The 19,031-nt window shown below is 38.3% G+C and overlaps 1 protein-coding gene across 1 annotated transcript; it reads right to left on the reverse strand.

The window, feature by feature from the left end:
* Positions 1-594: 594 nt before the first annotated feature.
* Positions 595-4,464, reverse strand: LOC149152072 (cysteine-rich receptor-like protein kinase 15). The gene is made up of 6 exons (XM_089438523.1): positions 3,388-4,464; positions 2,990-3,129; positions 2,654-2,864; positions 2,317-2,551; positions 1,881-2,031; positions 595-1,683 (listed from the first exon to the last, which is right to left on the reverse strand). The coding sequence occupies exons 1-6, from the start codon at positions 4,286-4,288 to the stop codon at positions 1,276-1,278; spliced, it is 2,046 nt and encodes a 681-aa protein (XP_089294649.1). The 5' UTR covers positions 4,289-4,464; the 3' UTR covers positions 595-1,275.
* Between the last annotated feature and the right edge of the window lie 14,567 nt (positions 4,465-19,031).

Below are 19,031 nucleotides of genomic sequence, written 5' to 3' on the forward strand. Positions count from 1 at the left end.
ACACATAATTAAGTATATGCAAACACAATACAATGATTTATTTGTTCGACCTATATTACACTATTCCATTTACACAAATTATCACTATTACATTACTCGAATTAGCATGAAATTTTTAATATTAAAATCTTATTTTAATTCCATTTACAACGTGCAATCAAGTTAGGAGTTATAAAAAAAATTATTAGATGTCATTACATTAAAATCAAAAAAAGGTAAAATTTTCTAAATTGTGACTTCGCATCATTTTATATTTACATCATTTTACGTTTTATCAATTTTTAAACCCAAAAAAAACGTACTTGTTGATACTTTGAAAACTATTGCTTCTGAACAAAATGGCATACAGAATCACAACCTCTAAACGATAAGAAAAGGCAATATGACATACAGAGTCACGGCCACTGAACGATTAGGAAAGGCAATATTACTTGTTCTCGTCGCTTCAGCCATACTTCAACCGATAGGTGTTTTGTTAACTTTGAATTCAAGTTTAAATCTAGACCATAGAATGTGCCAAAAGCCATGTTTGATATCAAATTGGTATTCGCCTGTTAAGAATATTTAAATTTATGCTTTTGCCCGGAAGGCCAGTATTCACCTGATAAACCGATTTAATTTTTATTTTTCTTTCCCATAGGAAAAGACCTTCGTATTCTTACTTTCATTAGTAAATATAGATACATATTCTGGAGTTACTTTTCTCATGACATTACATCTGTGTACCACACATGACAACTGTGTACCATATAAGAGCTCACAATAAAGGTATACATCTGATCTCTACGGAACTACATACTATTCTAAAATCCCGATACGTCTATCTGATACAACTGACTGTTATAACAATCTCTCCACAACAGACCATAAACTGTTTATGTTCTCAAAGTTGTTGATCATGAAAAATATGACAAAAATGTACCAAGCAAAAGACAACATATCAGGTTCTACGGACATTATCAAGGACTGTTTAACAAAAGACCAGATGAAAGAAGCTCTCAAAGACAACCCGTATAAATTAGAACTCCCCGAGCTTATAAAAGATCCTTTGTCAAAGTTAAAAAGGAAAATCTAAAAGAGCCTTGGTCGAAAATCTAAAAGATCCTTTGTCAAAAGTTGAAAAAAAACAAATATCTTTCCTCCTTTGATAGGAGATCTGCCACTTGATTCTGCTCTCTATAGAGTCCATTTGACGACTCTCCACACAATTAATGTTACAGGAAGGAAATGTGTGATATTTGGAAACACGAGTCCTGGGAATAGAAATTACATGAATTACCTGGGTAACAAGACTGTAATCGATGCTTGGGCATTGGATAGAGGAGCCTGAGATGAAACAGAAGATGGAGAAAATGTGATCGCAGACGCATGTACGGGGTTATTAGACGACGGAGAAGATATGATGGCTGACGAATGTACCAACCTCGGACCAGAACTGGTGGAATTACTGTTTTGGGAAACACTGGAACTCACAAAACCAGGTTTTGTGGGATTTTGTAAGGTCACAGATTGAGATGAAAGCATCAAATTCACTGTAGACATTGGAGGACGAAGTGATGGGTCAGCTTGTGTACATAAGAGACCGACGTGAATGCATCGCAAGGCTTGCTCCTGATCGCACGTTTCAACTATTGTTGAATCAATCATCTGCATAATATTTCCTCGTTTGTATAATCTCCATGCCTGCATAATCACAACGGATCGTCAATTTCATATTTAGTACATACATGGATAAATCCATTAACATTGGCCCTAAATTAATTTTATCCGGATCGACAGTACAAAAATAGACTCATATCAAAATAGATCAGCAGCGAAAGACTGGAAAATGTAGATATGTTCAGTCCGAAATAAAATGGAACAGTATCAGAGTATCTCACCCATTCTAAAAGTATCTGCTTTTCAAGTGACATACTATAATCAGTGTTCTTTCTTCCTGTGATAATTTCCAGGAGAAGAACGCCAAAGCTATAGACATCAGCTTTTACAGATAATTGCCCCTGCATAGCATACTCTGGTGCCATATACCCGCTGCATATCCAAATTAAATTGTCAAAGATCATATAGTAAGGGAAAATTAAGGATTTGATGAATGATAAATTGAAAGTTAGTTGTAAATGAAAGAATAACTCTGAATCTTAGAAAATTAAAACATAACTGAGGAGGTAAATCCCCAAAAGAAAAATTGACATATCGTAGATTCACAATATTGTCAATCGTTTTGAAATCAAATCATCACACGGTACAGCATATGCGTCCCTAATTGTTAATTTCTTTCGATAGTGTGTGAAAATGATAATTGTTTTCAAGTCTTACTAAGTTCCAGCAACTCTTGTGTTGACGTGACTCTCATCTTCAGGGAAAAGTCTTGCTAGGCCAAAATCTGCTATCTTAGGATTCAGTCTCTCGTCCAACAAAATATTGCTTGCTTTAATATCCCGATGAATAATCCGCAGTTGAGAATCCTCGTGCAGATAGAGAAGCCCACGAGCTACTCCCACTATAATGTTGTAGCGCTTCTGCCAATCAAGCTGGTTGCGTTTGTTTGGATCTGTATCCATGGATTCAGTACGCTAACTAATTATTTCAATCTGACTATCTTGAAACATTAATGCCTTTTATCGGCATACAAAGTAAAATGGTAGTGACCTACCGAATAGGATTTTATCGAGGCTTTTATTGGGTAAGTACTCATAAACAAGCAATCTTTCCGATCCCTCTGCGCAACAGCCGAGTAGGTTCACAAGATTTCTATGTTGAATTTTGGCCACAAGTTTAACTTCATTCAAAAATTCTTTCTTTCCTTGTAGAGACGTTAATGATAGCTTCTTTATGGCTATTTCCTTTCCATCTTTAGTAATTCCCTGAGACATTCAGGCAAAAATATATGAAGATTATGTCAAGGGTGCGGTGAGAGTAGCGTTCGGAGTCCGGACTACTATAAAACAAGATTCTATAAACTAGCAGAAGCTTTCTTAGATTATGTTACCTTGTATACAGCGCCAAATCCACCTTCTCCAAGCTTGTTATTATCATGAAAATTTTCTGTAGCATCTTGCAATTCTTTCATGGTAAAGACAATTTGACTATCCTCACTGATTAGTGTGTCTTCTTCGACTTGCCCATGACCTATACAATGAAAAAACAAATCTTCGTTCTCAGTCGAGTTCACCAAATAATGATAACATTAATCTAACAGAGTAAACGATTCTAATCTCCATAGCTATTGCATTGTAACGTCACTGTGATGACCCATCATTTCATATTTTAGCAGTCCGATAAGAAAAATGCATTCTACATCAGCCCCATAAGGACTTCGGTGTTCAATCTACCGTCTCTGTGTGTCTTTGTATGTTACTCTTCACTAAATCTACAAGGTAGCAATACCTTTGTTTGGCCTTCGATTAATGATAGACTTCAATCCTCTCTTAGTTGTAAACAGGCATATGAATACCACGAGAATCGAACCACCAGCAACACCTAAAATTAAGGGTAATTTGTCTGAAGACTTGTCGATCTGCGTAGCACGCGCCGGAGCCACAGTCGAATTAAAGAAAGGATGCGTTTCGTAATGAACTATGCAGCTTCCCATCACACCCTGAACTCCTTTCCTTCCACCATAAAGTGTCATAATATAATTAATTGTATCTGACAGACATGTTTCACAATCGTCACTAGATATATCTCTCCAACACTGAACCAGAGCGTAAATCTTTCGAGACAAGGAGTCTGTAGTTGTTCCAGAAGCATATAAATTAGATCCAGATGCCGCTTCAGCTGACAAATTGTCGAATAGTTTCTTAAGGGCCGCGTTAAATACATCAGGGCTGGAGACATTATTTTGGTCGAAAACATAATAGTTATCGACATCGTCAGTATCCAACTGTCCGAAGAAACTATGGTTTTCGTAACGTAAGAAGCACTCATCAAACCAAATTACACCGCCACTGGCATTCCCACAGATTTGTCGGAGGGTAGCATTTGCTTGTTTTGAACAATTGAAGCATTGGTACGGTGTTGTGTCTCCCCTGCATTGGAGGAGGCCGTATACTTGATCCAGACTTTGGCCATGCTCAGAAGTGTTAAACCCACTTTGGGAGGCGTGTTGGACAAGATCATTCAAGACTGCATTCAGATTGCTCTCAAACTTACTACCTTCTGTATAGTTAACGTTGTGGCGGCACGTGCTTATCGGTGCGTTGGAAAGTGCGTTGGAAATCTGTTCATGAAGAGTTATGATGATCGAGAGAACTACACTTTTGTAGAATAGCTTCATAGTTTTATCCATCAGCAGAGAGAAGCACGAAACTCATCCAAGGATGATTGTTATGAGTTATGGACAGTTCTCCACTGCAAGGATGTCTACTCAATACTGGCTGTTTCTAAAATTTGATATATTGACAGTAGGCCGGCCTTTTGGAATTGATTTACAGTAGTCCCACCGGTATTGACAATTTCAATATATCTCATAATATAGAATGGAAACTATGGAAACTACCACGTAAATTTCGCTCGACATAAGTTTACCAAAAATTAAGCGTTTTGATTTAACGCTAATCAAACCTCCACCGCCCCTGGTTCCACCGGATTTGAAGACTGGCGTATCCACCTAACTCTGCAAGTTCCGTGCCCCTTCCCCTCGTCAACGGGTCAACAGCACAATAAAGTAACGCAAGAATACCGTGGCGTACCCATCCAACTCTGCAAGTTCCTTGCCCCTTCCCCTCGTCAACAGGTCAACAGCACAATAAAGTAACGCAAGAATACCGTGGAAATTTGACGTAGGCCTTAGGTGGAATTTGTATTCGCCTTATCTTTATCACGTGCCTCCAATCACTTACGGCTTTAAAAAATTAGTCGACGACTTTGAATAATAAGTATTAAGTATGCAGTCATTTGAAAATGTGATCGAAAATAAATATCAAAGAAAATAAATAACGCTTATGTAATGCGTGATTTGATTTTATGTCATTTTGTTGAATAAGGTGGAGTTTTGATGTATGTCTTACCTGTAATTTGCATTTGAATTATCTTTATCATGTGGCTCGACTCATCAGAGGACTTTTGATAATTACATTTGAATTATCTTTATCATGTGGCTCGACTCATCAGAGGACTTTTGATAATCAGTAGAGCCTAAATCGAACTCTGTGAATCCGTAGTTTAAAATAAATATCAATTTTCAAATAGTTTGTTTTAAAAGTTATAAACACTTTAAAGCATTGATGTATATGTGATTTCATATAGAGAATTTACGATAGTAATCCATAATCCTATGAATTATGTATGTATAAGCCAATTAAAGTTTATTTTAAAAAGGAATGGTGTTGAATATGTAGTTGCAAGTAGAGAGTTAGAGTAATGTTTTTAGTGATCCATCTATAAGCAGATAGATAGATCAAATTTTATTTCGAGGTTTCATAGTTTGGTTAGGTGGGTATATAGGTTGTTTTTTTTTCTTTTCACCTGGGTTCAATTATCACAATTTACATGTTGGTTCATTGTGATAAGGTTAGAAGATTAGACGCTCCCTCATGAATGGGAACTCCCTATGGATGTGTCTCTAAGATATCATGGCCTTTGTTAAGTCATAAGTGATCTACTAGGCATTGGCTTGCAAGCCATTGGCAATAGCTTAAAGGTTATAGTGATAGACAATAAACTTTGAATTTGACCTCACCCAAATAATCCTGTGAGTTATGGATTCTTCTAAATCTTTGGAAAAGGAAAATAAATATCAAAGCAATGCCATTTTTTAGAAATATTTAGTACAATATAGTCAAAACTCAAACTCAAGTAATTGCTTGCTCATCTAGGGGATCAGTAAAGTGCTCAAACATGAAAGTGTTAAAAAGTTCTTGAAACCGGTGCCAAAACGTAGATCTTGCCGACCTGAATCCAACACAACTTGAATTGCTCAAAACCAATATCATATGTTCCAGACATCGCATTTTCATCGTTTTCCCAAACATGTAAAATTTTTGCAGGTTGAAGTGCGGGACTGCTGACTCAGCAATTCATACGATGATTGGGCAGGTTGACTGTGTGTTTCGGGCCAATGGAAGGCTATCAAGTGGCCTCACCGGATTGGTTCGTGGTGTCAGTTTTTTATTGGTTGTTGAATGATGTGTTGGACCAATTATACGGTGCTACGTAGCTCATTCACAGGCTGCCATGTGGCACTCCAGGGTTATCAAAAATTTTGTTATGGCCCGAACTGGCCTCCATGGTCATTGAACACAAGACCTATTGCCAAATAGAGCAACACCTTACCAACACGTTGCAAGTGTTTCTTAAGTACTATTGCAGCCAATTTCTATCTAAGTTTTCGACAAAGTCCATTGGGGAATGGGGTTGGGGCTAATCCCCTCGCGCCGAATCACCTTAAACCCACAAGACCGCAAGTGAAAGGGAGTCGAGGGCTTGGGCTTAGTCCCGACCCAATGTTCTGGAACCTTCCATATAACTGAGGCAGAGGCATAAGGGTTAAGCGCTTGTGGAAAGGGGGCTAGGAATAAGGCTTAGGTCCAAGTCACATGGTGTATGACTGAAGCAAGGGCACAACCAACTGGTTAGGTGTGAGATTCGGGAGCCAACCCCGAGTTCTATGGGAATCATGGAATAGTGGCTGATAGATTGGGGCCTATGCCGACGGGGGCGGGCAGTTAGCCCCAGTCCCTAGGTGTATGGCTCATCTGGCCCATTTTTTCCGTCTATAGGGGTCATTGGGCATTTAAAAGGATTAACAAATTGCAACTGAAAGGGCATGAATCTTGCTGGCGTTGGGCGAAAATTTCGCTTGGCGGTTCCACAAAAGGCGAAATTCGTAGAACAGTTAGTAGGGGAGTCCAATTTGTAGGGCAGTTGGCAGCAAAACTTCTCTAGAGCATAACATTCTCCGTTTTTGGCCAAATTGGTCCCAAACAAAAGCCCAACTTGGGGTTTTACTATTTTGGAGCCATTGGAGACAATATTTTTACATTCTGAGCATGGTAAGTCGGTGAACTCACAAACTTGAGCACTTAATGAAAGAGGTCCAACATTTGAAGATGGACCAAGAGATGTAGCCCAGGAGGGGTGAACTCCTTTATCATTTTGTTATCTTGTGTTGTTATTTATGGTATATTTGTCCCTTTATCATTTTGTTATCTTGTGTTGTTGTGTATGGTATATTTGTCTCTGCTTTTATGATGCAAACTAAATTTAAAAACCATTAATTTATATACTTTTGCAAATTGATCCATTGCCTAAAAGACATAAAGATTTACTTGCAAATTTTCAATAAACCTTCAAGTTTGTAATACAGATCAGTTTGGTATGAGAGCTCAAGGTTATGTTGAAGGTTTCATTTTGTTTGCAAGTATTTTCTGATGCTTACAAGGTTGAAGTTGAAAAGAGGAGAAGGAGTGCTTGTAGATCCAAATCCTCAAGTTGGTTTAAGGAAGCCACACATATCTCAAGTTCACCAGTCATGGCACATGAAGAAGGTCATGGAGGGAGGTCTAAGGATGAGAGAACTTTCAGAAAATCTTTCTTTGAAATCTCTGAAATTGTGAAAGTTATATTTGAAGAGAGAAACAAAAGGTTACAAGGAGAGAGCTCAAATCCTCCAAAAGGTAATGGAGGAAATGGTGACAAACCTCCACCTCCACCTTTTTCTTCATCTCCATCTTCACCTTCATCTTCTTCTACTTCAACCCTTATACATACTCCTCCAAGAACTCCAATGGGACATGGTAAAATTCCTTTGTTAAATCTTGATGTAAAATTTGATTTTCCTATGTACAATGGGGAAGTAGATGTTCGGAAACTTGAAGTCTATTGCACGATTAAGAAAATTGATGATGATTCTACTAAAATTCAGCTTTCTTCTCTAAGGTTGGAAGCTGTAGCACTCATTTGGTGGGAGACCAAAACTCAACAGGATCTCAAGAAATTTGGTAAGATTATTTCCTCTTGGAATGATTTTGTAACTACATTAAGAATACAATTTTATCCATTAGCATACATGTAGAAAACAATAATGGATTGGAAAAATTTTAGACAAGGAAAAGGTATGAGCAAATTTATACCCAAGGCTTTAAAAGAAGAGCTCTCATTTTGGGTGTAGATTTATCCTTTCAAGACACTCTCCTTAAATATATAGGTGGTTTACATAGCTACTTGAGGCTGATCCAGGTGGATATTGGTGGCCACTTGACTATTCCACTTGGACCCCCACCATTGTTTCTTTCAGTTTTTCAGTTTCCTTAATTGTAGCACAATTTACTATTTTTGGCAATTTTTTGGGTTCTGAACTTTCATTGTCATTTTGAGGCCCTAAATGACGTTTTTTGGTAGTATTCCTCAAGGAAATTTTATTGAAATCACATTTTTAGTTATAGTCCTCAGAGATATCTTTCCAACGAGGTATCATGTGCATCAAATAGAGATAATATGACCAAATTACGACCCTGGGAATTTGGCTGCCCAACTAACTCCAACGGGGCCCATAAAATCTTGATGTTACATCTCCTCGAGTTAGGGTTTTGGTTGTTTAGGGTTTTCTCTTATTGTTCAATAATAAAAACTCACTTGAGCCTCATTGTAGCTTATTTCAGAGGCATGTAGCTGCCACATCTCTCCTCAGAGATAAGCTACCATCGCCAGAGTTAATCTCATTTCCATTATGTTTGTAAGCATATTTCATTATTTGATATTAATGAAAGGAAGTATTATTTCTGTTGCATCTCTGTATTTATGGTTATATCTGTAATTTTTTGTGTTCCTGTTTAAATTCGGATCATGGGCATAAAATTCTTATGTTTAACACTACAAAGCTAGATGAAGTTTGTGTACATGAAACTCATTTAGAAGTAAGAGGGAAAACGTTTCCTCAAGAGACTAGCGAGAAGCCATTTAAGTCTAGAGACAAAGGAAAGGGGAAGTTTAAAGGAAAGGATAAAAATAATGCTTCAATCAAGAAAGAGGGAGAAAAACTCACATGTAAACATTGTTCAAAAGAAGGCCATGATGAAGACCATTGTTGGAAACTTCATCCTGAGTTGAGACCCAAAACGTTTAATAACAAGGAGAAAGAAAAGACTGCTGCAACAACTCAATAAGATCTAGGATATGATTCTGGAGATGAGACCAAAATCACAGCCATGGGATTGAAAGGTAAGGATTCTATTGCAAGTACTAGTTCTTCTAGCAAGCCCATTGAAACTCAAAATGAAAAAGAAAGAATTGATCTTTTCTATATTATGGTCATAAAAAAACATAACAAAGTAGATACTCTGTTTGATAGTAAATCCCAAGCCAAATTTATTTCAGAGGTCATTGTCAAAACTAAATTTGGAAACCATTCCTCATCCTAAACCTTATCCTTTGGGTTGAGTATATGTATATGCCAAATTGCAAGTGACAAAAAAATACATACTTAAGTTCGCCATCACTGTAAATTTTATTGATCAGGTAGAACTTGATGTAGTACCACTTAACATATGTGAGATTGTTTTGAGAAGTCCATACTTATATGATAGGAAAGCCAGCTTTCACTGCCATGAGAACAAGTATCACTTGTTTAAAAATGGGATTGAGTATATTGTTGGAGAACAACGCAAGAAGTTGAATTTTTTCTTGTGAAATGCTGGACAAATGAAGAGGCTTGTAAATGCTAGTCAAAATTTCACATTGTTAATGATTAAACATAACTATATTGAGGAATATAAAGCTTTCTAAGGATGTTATGTAAATCTCACGCATCATTTATTATAGGTTGTTAACACATGTTATGAGATGTTTCAGGAGTCTGACATGTTTCCTCCTAAAAGAGGAAAACAACATGAAGTTCAAATGCCTTTTCAAGACCCTTCTGTAACTGTTTATGAAATCATGCTAGGAAACGATCTTCCTCCAGCTCTACTAGATGCACAAGATGCTCCTCCATAGTATCACGATCAGCCATATCTGTCAGTGCTGCAATCCGGAAATTTGGCACAACGTACTCCATGGGAATTACTTCCTCCCACCCATTTACTAATCTGAATAAGGTTTGTCTTGTCAATTTATTACAAGTAGTCTAATATGCCCAAAGGACTGCTCATATGTGAACATCCCAGTCATTCTGATTCGTGTTGCAAATCTTCATCAAGCCGCTCTCCTGAATTTTATTGAAGGCTTCTACCATGCCATTCTCTTGAGGGTGATAAGGTGTACTCGTCTAATGATATACCTAGAATTCCTCAAGTAGCACAACAATTGTTTCATTTAAGAAGTGGTATCCCTATCACTCATTAAAATTTTAGGGTAGTCGAACTGAGATAATATGTATTCAAAGATAAACTTCATGGCTATAGCTGCACTAGAGTCTTTCACAGGCTGTGTCTCTGTCCACGTGGTCAGGTATTCCGCTGTAGTGATAATGTATCTAGCCCCGGTATTTTTCCTTGGTGGTTGAATTGGACCCACAAAGTCTATCGCCCACTTATCAAACACCAGCAACGTTACTTACAGATTTAGTGCCAACTCATCCCTTCGCGATGGTATCCCCATCTCTTGATAAACATCACGCGCCGTACAATATGCCTTTGATTCATTATGTAACATCGACCACCAAAGCCCTGCGCACAAGATCTTATGTGCAGTCGCTCTGCCTCCATAATGACCTCCCACTAATCCTCCATGTGCTTTTGCAAGGATTCTTGGCCATTCATACTCTGGGACATATCTGCAAAATATTTCATCAAAACCCATTTTGTACAAGTGTCCAGCAATCATAGAGAAGTCAGTCGCCCAAACAACCAATTCTTTCTTATATTGCATCGAATATCCTTCCGGGGTCGTTTCTGTAGACCAAAAATGAATTATATCTGCGAAGTGATCGTTTTCAATGTGAACAACGAAGAGTTACACATTGGGCAACCCTTCCTCCAAACTTGTAGGCTCAAAACCAGTCTCAATCTGCGAGAGGTGATAAAGACAATCTTGAGGCATCTTGGCTTCACAATTAACTCTAAATCGTATTCCTGGAACATCAACAACCACCTACAACTCTTCCCCCCAACACAGGCTTGTTGACCAAATATTTTAGAGCAAGATGGTCTATATACATCTTGAAGTGCACTCCTAACAGATAGTGCCGAAATTTCTGCAATGCATAGACCATCACTATTCCTTCATGCTCTGTGGTTAAGTAGTTCTTTTCTGCCTTCGACAATTTCCTACTCGCAAATGCTATAGGGTGGGAAATGTCTCCTTCACCTGGTTGGGTCAGCATCGCACCTCGCGCAATACAGGACACATATACATGAACATGAATCTCCTTCTTCCAATCCCGAAATACTAAAATGGGTGCGTAACCATTTTCTTCTTCAAAACATCCAAACTTTTTTGACAATCCTTGTCCCAACAAAATGTTGCATCCTTTTTCAACAGTCTTTCCATTGGTGCAATTATTTGCGCATATGCCTTAATAAACTTTTTGTAATATCCAGTATGGCCTAACGTTGCGTGTAACTACTTTACGTTCTTCAGGGCATCCAAATTGACAATGACTGCAATCTTGGCAGGGCCTACCATCAATCCCTACTTGCAAACCACATGACCCAAGAGTATTACATACAGTATGCAAAATATGCACTTTTTTAGATTAAGGGCTATCTGATGTCTTCAACAGGTATCCAGCATGAGGTGCAGACTAGAAACATAGTGCTTGACCAACCCAAAATATGGTCCACTCATCAAAGTAGACCTCCAAAAATTTGTGGATAAATTCCTTAAAAGCAACAATTACCACTCATGAAATGATTGCAGGTGCATTCTTCAGCCCTAAATCCATTACTATATATTGAAAACAACCCCACTCTGTCATGAAGGTGATCTTACTTCAATCCTCCGGAGCGATCTTGATCTAATGGTACCCTGAGAATCCATCTGTGAACGAGTAGGCTTCCTACCCTCCAACATTCTCCAACACCTCGCTTGTAAATGGTGTAGGGAATGGACCATGGATGCATGCATCATTAAACTTCCTTAGGTATACACATATTCAAAATTTCATCATGCTGCTTCTTTTCTTGAACAACCATGGGACTCACCTAGTCTGATTCCTCCACAGGTTCAATGATCCTAGCTTCCAACATCTTATCCAACTCCTTGTGCACGATTTCCTTATGTTTGGGATTTAATATGTAGAGGCACTGCTTTAGTGGCCTCACATCTCGCTTTAAAGTAATCTTCATGATGCACAGATCCCCTACTATCCCTTTTATATTAGAGAAATTAGTGGGAAACAAGTTGTGATATTCATGCAACAACTCCACGACTTTATCAAATGTATCTTCATCCTAATAGTCACCTATCTTCAAAAACTTCGGTTGTGCTTTAGATCCAATATAAAGCCTCTGATATATCAGGGATCTCCACCTTAGGGCCCTCAACTTCGCATTGTCCTTCAGACTCAGGGATGTTGATGTTTTTGTGATCTTATTCACCTTCCTCTGTGGTCACATTATAACATTCAAGCACATGGTGGAGCTGCATACTCCAATCTGGATGTACCCATGCAACTAGTTCTTTAGGCATCTTGAATATCACAAATTTATTTGTTTGTAGTGGTTCATACATACATTCAAAACCATATTCAAAGCTAAAAGTTAATAAAAAATTTTATTTGAAAACATCCCATTCTACAGTCCCATGTCATAGCTTTGTTTCCAAATACCAGTTCATTGGTATTGTATCCAACATGTGGCAAAACATATGCACCCATTCCGGCTGTGGTTCTTCTCCCCATGCTTTCTTCCATTGCACCAAATGCTCGCACGGATCATCCTTCCCTAAGTATTTTTCCATTAGGAAGGTATTGGCATACCTAAACCTCAACTTCATAATTCTTTGGTACTCCTTCTAGTTGACAAAGTTGTGTTTATGCGTACCCCACCAACGGGCAGGCACATCTTGCAACACGATATCTAGAGCTTGGAACCGATGTTCCTCTGGTACATCCCTTTCAAACTTATCCAAAAACAAATTTACATCTTCTAAACCATCATAATAAGGTAAATATCATACCTCAGTGGATATGCATTAAAGCGATTTTGTTTGCATGTTATAGTGTAGCAAGGATACTTCATGTAATCGGTTCTTTCAATGTTCAAGCTCCTCATTAGAATCTGAAGTGCATGAACTATCCTTATCCCATGCGATTTGTCCATCTGCAGTAGGGTTTATCTAGTCCTCATCGTATGCAGTGATCTTATAGATCTGGTCTTGGTTGTATTCTTCTTCGTAATCGCGGGCTAGTTTAGTATATCATGCACCCTCAGTCATATCTAGTGGAACAATAACCTTGATCTCCTTCCTTTCAAATGTCATTTTGTGCTTTTTTAGATTGATGACCGCACCATATCAAAGGCCCAATCAATTCCAAGTAGCACGGGATACGGGTTACTATCATCAACTATCTCAATTACTTCAAAATCAGCTAGGGTGCTTGCTCCTTCAATATCTATTGTTACCCCATATAGGCGCCCCATAGGAATGATCTTTTGTTGATTTTCCATACGTAGCTGGATAGGAGACCACTGCAGTGCAAGTCTCCCCATTCTTTCCCAATTTTTCTTTCGTAGAACATTCACATCCAATCCTAGATCAAGAATCACCTGGTCTATCTCATACTCTCCAATTTGTGCAGTTAGTCTCATTTCGCGACCGGTCCGCTTCTTGGTCTTGCTACTTTGCTTACTGTGCGTTGTTTCGGCAAAGGCTTATTTTTACACGTACAATTATATATTAGTTCTTGTAACCCTTCTACCACCCTCCTATCCCTTAGAAGCTTCATACAAGTCTTCAAAAATATCACAAATAATGAAGGGTCTACGTCCTGCGTGTTATTGCTTCCTCCAAACTTTCCCTGACTTCCTGATGTCGAAGCTTCCACAAAGCTCTTCTTAGCCTCCATAAAGGATTCATTTTCTCTGCTTAGATCGAACCCCACTTCTTTTTTAGTAGCCTAGTGTACCCATCCATCAAATACTGGTTGCTTCCCCTTATCCTCTCCAATGGCGATATGCTTTGTGTAATGATATTAACACTAGGCTCATCTTCGTGAGGCTCCGATCTCATCATTTGGATGTTCTGTGTAGGTTGTTTGGTTTGAGTCTTATTTTCTTGCATCTTCGCTATAAATATTAGGAAATATTATATGACATGGTCAAACTGCCTACAAAATTGATAGGAAGGGTGTTTCGAATTCTGACAGTTGTGCGTGAAATGACCTGCTTCTCCATAGTTATAAAAAATGATCTAACCACGACCCCTTCCAGATCCTCCTCCTCGCCTCTTCCTCGACCTTGAAATCCTCCACGTGCCACAATTGCGCTCTGATATTGAGGCCGATTTTCTGCCTGCATCTTATATGTAGGGGTCCTTTCCATCATCAATTCATAACTTCAGTAGTTTCACTCATCATGACCTACTGATTTGCAGAAAGTGAAAAATAATTTTTGCGGAGTCTGCACAAAATTTTGCAAGAGATGACATTTATCAATCACATGTTTCCCATAGATTCAACAAATAGCGCACCATAATGCTAATCCTGCACTCAGCCCAGTGGTGTTTTCTGGCTTTAGGCGGACAGTACCTCCCCCAATAAGATAATTCTAGTAGACTAGGAAGTTGTCCTTATCATGAACATGGCTCTTACACTTTAGACACCAAACTTTTGCGCGCACCTCTGGATGGGCTTCTTTTCCCTTCTTAAGGCTCTGTAACTCCATATGTAGATTGAACAACTGTGATTGAATCTGTTGTACCCGCAAATTCAAATCCTACACAGGTGAAGCTTCCAACTCATGGAAATCTCCAAGGCTTCAGATTGCATTCATATTTTCTATTAAGATAGTGGCAATCTTAGTTGAGGCAATAACGAAGTAATTTACTAGTCTCTGTGTTGATCATCCATGATCTTCATATTAGACTATTGAATCAGACACTTCAGTGTTTGATCAAATTCCCATGTGGACTCATTTACCCTCTATTGGATCTCTTTAAACTCTGTCACTCACTAGGCTTGTGATTTAGGATTCTTAAATTCATTGTTCAGCGCTTGTTTCATTCCTATCATAATCGCATTGGGTTTCCCCAAACAAAACTTCATATACTAACTTAGCACTCTATCCTATAGTGTCGTAACCAACTGCGCTTTCTTCATGTCATCATCAATAATCTACTGTGCCTTCCATACAACATCTGCTATGAACCAAAATTCCTCAGGGTCTTCAGTCCCCTGACCCTTAAACACATGCATCTTTATCGCATTCGCCATGTTGAAGGATGGAGGTGGAGGTGGAGGCAGAGGTGTGGGTGTGTGAGGCAGAGGTGGAGGTGGAGGTGGAGTAGATGGATGGGGTGTCCCTGCAATACCCTGGCTACCTGTCTGCAAAACACCTCATAATGTCTTCCGAATACTGCTCTCATCGTCACTACCAGTCGATCCTAACAGCGGACTATGTTCAGCACCCGAATCTAGGTCCCTTTTGAACACTCTTCCACTTTACGTAGTCCCAAACATTAATTTAAAGGAATAGCCCACTTTTCACACAATAACATCTTAATCTAGGTCTCCAAGAACTTCAGGTACTTACCTCTTGTCCCCTTAAAACGCCTTCACTCTGCTTTGCTATAATTGGTGAACAAATCGATCATGAACTCGGTAATGAATCCTCCCATAATACTATCGATCCAATAATAGAAAGCTAGCGCATTTATTCTTTTGAAGCCTCTAAGCGCTTCATCAGTTTCGGGGTCCACACAATAGGGTTGTCAAGCTTTCATGTACCCTAACAATTCGCTAATTTAGAGAACCACTCGTCAAATTCGCACAGAAAAGAACATAATAAAATTTCATGCTCGTTGGTGTATAAATATCTATTCAGCCACTCTTCTTTGGACATACACGGAATCATGTTTTCTTGAGTCATGAATTCATGCATATTCCAATCTATCCACTTCTCGATTTCTTTCTTAGTTGGGAACCGTTTATTAGATGTCACACATTCCTCAGATAGATCCCGGTCCCAGCAATGGAACCATTTGTTGGCTTGATGGCTCCTAACCTAGGTTCAAAGTTAGTTGCGCCAAACAACAATACCCTAACTGCTGGCCCTTTCGGCATCAACAAGGGTAGCGTAGGTTGCAGTCTCACCCAAAGCAATATTGGGGAATGACAAAACTAGGTTTCTACATCTGGAGGTCAATGCGATAGGTTCCTACAGCTTCTAGGTATTCTTTCAGTATTCGCGAACCCCAACCCTTCACACATAAATAATTGCAGTAACTTGCATAAAAAAAATCTAAATCCTCGTGAAATTATTTAAACATTCATAACAGTAAGTAAATAAGAAGATCTGCTACTTTTGCACATCAATTAAACATTACTTCATATAATTTTAGAATAACAGAGCGAATATATAGAAATATCCTAAGTAAAGATAGATATACAGATACAAAATTATAGCTCAAAATAGTCTTTATTAGATGTATTCTTTGTTGTTATAGACTCTTCTTCCCTACGCACTCAACTGTAGGGGCTCACGCACTTAGCTTCAAGAGCCTTCCCCTTCACCTGAGTACAAGAAAAAAACTTTCCTACCTTAGCTTACTTGCTCATAACATGATCATCTATTATCGAATTACCTTCTAGAATCGTTATGAATCTTCTATATATAGCCTTATCTTTTACAATACCATGGTCTACGGACCATGGGTGGGTCACAAAACTCCCTATATTCTAGCGCATTTAGGGACTAAAGCCCCTATTGACTCCTATGACCTTCATGCTCCACTCCCTCAAAATGTGGAGACTTTACAAGTATACCAAAATTTATTATAAAAATTTACCACAGGGGACCATGTCCCATGCGAAATGGTGAGGATTCTATTGCAAGTACTAGTTCTTCTAGCAAGCCCGTTGAAACTCAAAATGAAAAAGAAAGAATTGATCTTTTCCATATTAGGGTCATAAAAACATAACAAAGTAGATATTCTCTTTGATAGTGGATCCCAAGGCAACCTTATTTCAGATATCATTGTCAAAACTAAATTTGGAAACCATTCCTCATCCTAAACCTTATCCTTTGGGTTGGGTATGTGACAATGCCAAATTGCAACTGACAAGAAAATGCATGCTTAAGTTCTCCATCACTGTAAATTTTATTGATCAGGTAGAACTTGATGCAGTGCCACTTGAAATATGCGAGATTGTTTTGGGAAGCCCATACTTATATGATAGGAAAGCCATACTTCATCACCATGAGAATAAGTATCATTTGTTTAAAAATGGGATTGAGTATATTGTTAGAGCACATTGTAATAAGTTGAATTTGTCTCTTGTGAAATGCTGGACAAATGAAGAGGCTTGTAAATGCTAGTCAGAATTTTACATTGTTCATGATTAAACACAAATATGTTGAGGAATCTAAAGCTTTCTAAGGATGTGATGTAAATATCAAACATGATTTACTTGAGGTTGTTAACACATGTGTTCAGATGTTTTGGGAGTCTGACATGTTGCCTCCTAAAAGAGGAAAAGAACATGAAGCTCAATTGCAGCAGGATACATCACTTTTGAACATTGGTATGAACAAGATTCCAGTGTTAGAGAATGCAGGGATCAAGAAGCAGATGCAAGAGCTACTTGAAAATAGTGACATTACGTCTAGTACATCTCCTTGTGGGTCTCCTAATGCTTTTGCTTTGAAGAAGGATGGTACATGACGATGGCGATCACGGTGTGTGGATTTTGGAGCTTTGAACAAAATCAAGTAAAGAATCATTATCCTCTTCCTCCAATTGATGTTTTGTTAAATCAATTGAAGGATGGTTTTTATTTCACTAAGTTGAATTGGTGAAGTGGTTACCATCAAATAAGACTTGCTAAAGGTGATACATGGAAAAATTCTTACAAGACAAAGCTAGCTTCATTGCATGCTTTGACAAGGGTGAAATGTGTCTCTTAATGGGTAGGCAAGCATAAAAAAGTCTTCAATGCATTGAAAGGTAAAATCAGTACAACATTGATTTTTGCATGAGATCTTAATCAGACATTATAGATTCGGTTGGTGAATTAGATGGTACAAGAAAATTTGGTGAAGAGTGAAGCAAAGCGCAAGGCTAGACATGATAAGCATCATGTTAACCAGAGTTTTCAGGTTGGAGATGAACTAAGGATTTTCATTAGAAAAGAAGAGCTTCAAGGTGAAGAGAAATTGAGATTATATGAATCTCCTTTGGTTGAAGATCAAGGAGAAAATGTTCATATTCCTTTCATAGAAGATTTATCTCCTGAATATCTTGAAGAATTACAATAAGATATTATCCTTGACAAAGAAACAAGAACTTCATGATGAGGGAACGTGGAGTACCTTTGTGTGGGGATCAAAGGTACTAATCCAAGAAAAGCCAAATGTATTGAGATTGGAAGGGTGAGGGAACTATACCCTCATCTATCTTTTGATTAAAAATAGTCTTTTTGAGGTCCAAAAGCTTCGAGTGGGGAGGAGTGATCTAGGGGATCAATAAAGTGCTAAAAATTTAAAGCGTTAAAAAGTGCTCGAAATCGGTGCCAAAATGTAGATCTCGCTGACCTAAATAAAACACAACTTGAATTGCTCAAAACAGATATTTTATGCTCCAGATATCGTGTCCTAATCGTTTTCCCAAATAGGTAAAAATTTTGTAGGATCAAGTGCAAGACTACTGACTAGGCAGTTCATAAAATGATTGGTCAAGATGATTGGGCATGTTGATTGTCTATTTTGGGCCATTGGAAGCCTGCCAAGTGGCCTCACTAGATTGTTTCATGGAGTTAGTTTTTGATTGGTTTTTGAAAGATGTGTTGGACCAATTATAAGGTGCCACATGGCACCTCGGGGTTGTCAAATTTTTTTTTATTACCTGAACTAACCTCCATGTGGATCAAACACGATACCTATTTCCATATAGAGCAACACCTTACCAACATGCTGTGGGTGTTTCTTAACTTCTAT

Source organism: Pinus tabuliformis, chromosome 9 (assembly GCF_031772625.1).
Source record: "Pinus tabuliformis cultivar Carrire ecotype Pingquan chromosome 9, CPIR1, whole genome shotgun sequence".
Lineage (NCBI taxonomy): Eukaryota > Viridiplantae > Streptophyta > Pinopsida > Pinales > Pinaceae > Pinus > Pinus tabuliformis.